Source organism: Parus major, chromosome 4A (assembly GCF_001522545.3).
Source record: "Parus major isolate Abel chromosome 4A, Parus_major1.1, whole genome shotgun sequence".
NCBI lineage: Eukaryota > Metazoa > Chordata > Aves > Passeriformes > Paridae > Parus > Parus major.
Genome location: NC_031772.1, coordinates 19,011,148 through 19,012,259, shown reverse-complemented (window position 1 = coordinate 19,012,259; position 1,112 = coordinate 19,011,148). Strand labels below are relative to the sequence as shown.

Genomic DNA, 1,112 nt, shown 5'->3' with positions numbered 1-1,112 from the left:
GATGGATGATGGATGATGGATGGATGATGGATGGATGGATGGGGTCCTGGCCACCCTTCCTCACACCCCACCCACACCATCATCCTCCCCTCAGCCTTTTCCAGCAGGATTTCAGCTCTGTCTCCAGGGAGTTCCTGCTGGATTCCAGCCCCACATCCCCTGTCCCCACCTTGGCTTGGGAAGGAGCTCCTGGTTGTGCCCCTGGTCCCAGCGAGGGGACAGGGCTGGGCTGGGCAGGGCTGCTGTGTCTCACCTGTCGATGCTGAGGGCGCAGAGGCTGAGCACCGTGATGCCCACCGAGGCTTTCTGGATGAAGGGCACCAGCTTGCAGACCTGCACTCCGAAGGGCCAGTCCTTGGCCAGGAGCTGGGGAGGATCCACGGGTTAGAGGCTGCTTTGGGAATGTCATCCAGCTTCTTCTCTGTGGGTGGGGAGCCCACAGAGAGCAGGGAGAGCTCTCTGAGCTTCCCACCACTGGGAATGTGCCGTGGGCGCTTCCCCATGGCCTGCTGGCACTGGGAACTTTCATTCCCCTGACAGAGATAAAGGATGGTCCAGACACCAGGTCCTGACTCCAGACCCTGGGGGCTTTTAGGATCTGAGTCCTAAACTGCACACTAGGCTGCTTTGTGTTGTTTTCAAAGGGAGAATGAAAGTCCTGCTCTGACACGGCCAAAATCCAGCCTGGACAGCTTCAAAGCCGTGTGTCCTCAGCCTTTTCCAGACTCTGACCCCCAAGCACGCTCCCTTTCCTGGCAGAACCCCGGCTCAGCTGGAACAGAGGTGGGGAAAACCTGTCCTGAAGGCTGGAGAGATCCAGGCCACTCATTCACAAGGAGGAGAATGAGGTTCAGTTCACATCCCCTCTGTCCCCCTGAGCCCTGGAGCCCCCTGAGGCTACCCCAGAACCAACCTCCCGTTCCAGCTCTTTCCTTCGGCCTCAGCAGCGACACAGAACCCCAGGAGGGCTTCAGAGAGACCCCAAAGCCCATCCAGTCCCACCCCCACCACGGGCAGGGCCACCTTCCACTACCCCAGGCCGCTCCAATACCCATCCAAGCTGGCCTTGGAGTCTTCCAGGGATCCAGGAGCAGCCCCAGCTCGTCCTGAGG

The 1,112-nt window shown here is 60.0% G+C and overlaps 1 protein-coding gene across 1 annotated transcript in view; it reads right to left on the bottom strand.

The window, feature by feature from the left end:
* The window catches only part of LOC107204071 (endothelin receptor type B-like), an 11,259-nt gene that overhangs the window by 5,271 nt on the left and 4,876 nt on the right, over positions 1 to 1,112 (bottom strand). Inside the window, exon 3 of the mRNA XM_015626867.3 lies at positions 254 to 366. Coding sequence (XP_015482353.1) covers positions 254 to 366 — 113 coding nt within the window. The remainder of the gene's footprint in view (positions 1 to 253; positions 367 to 1,112) is intronic.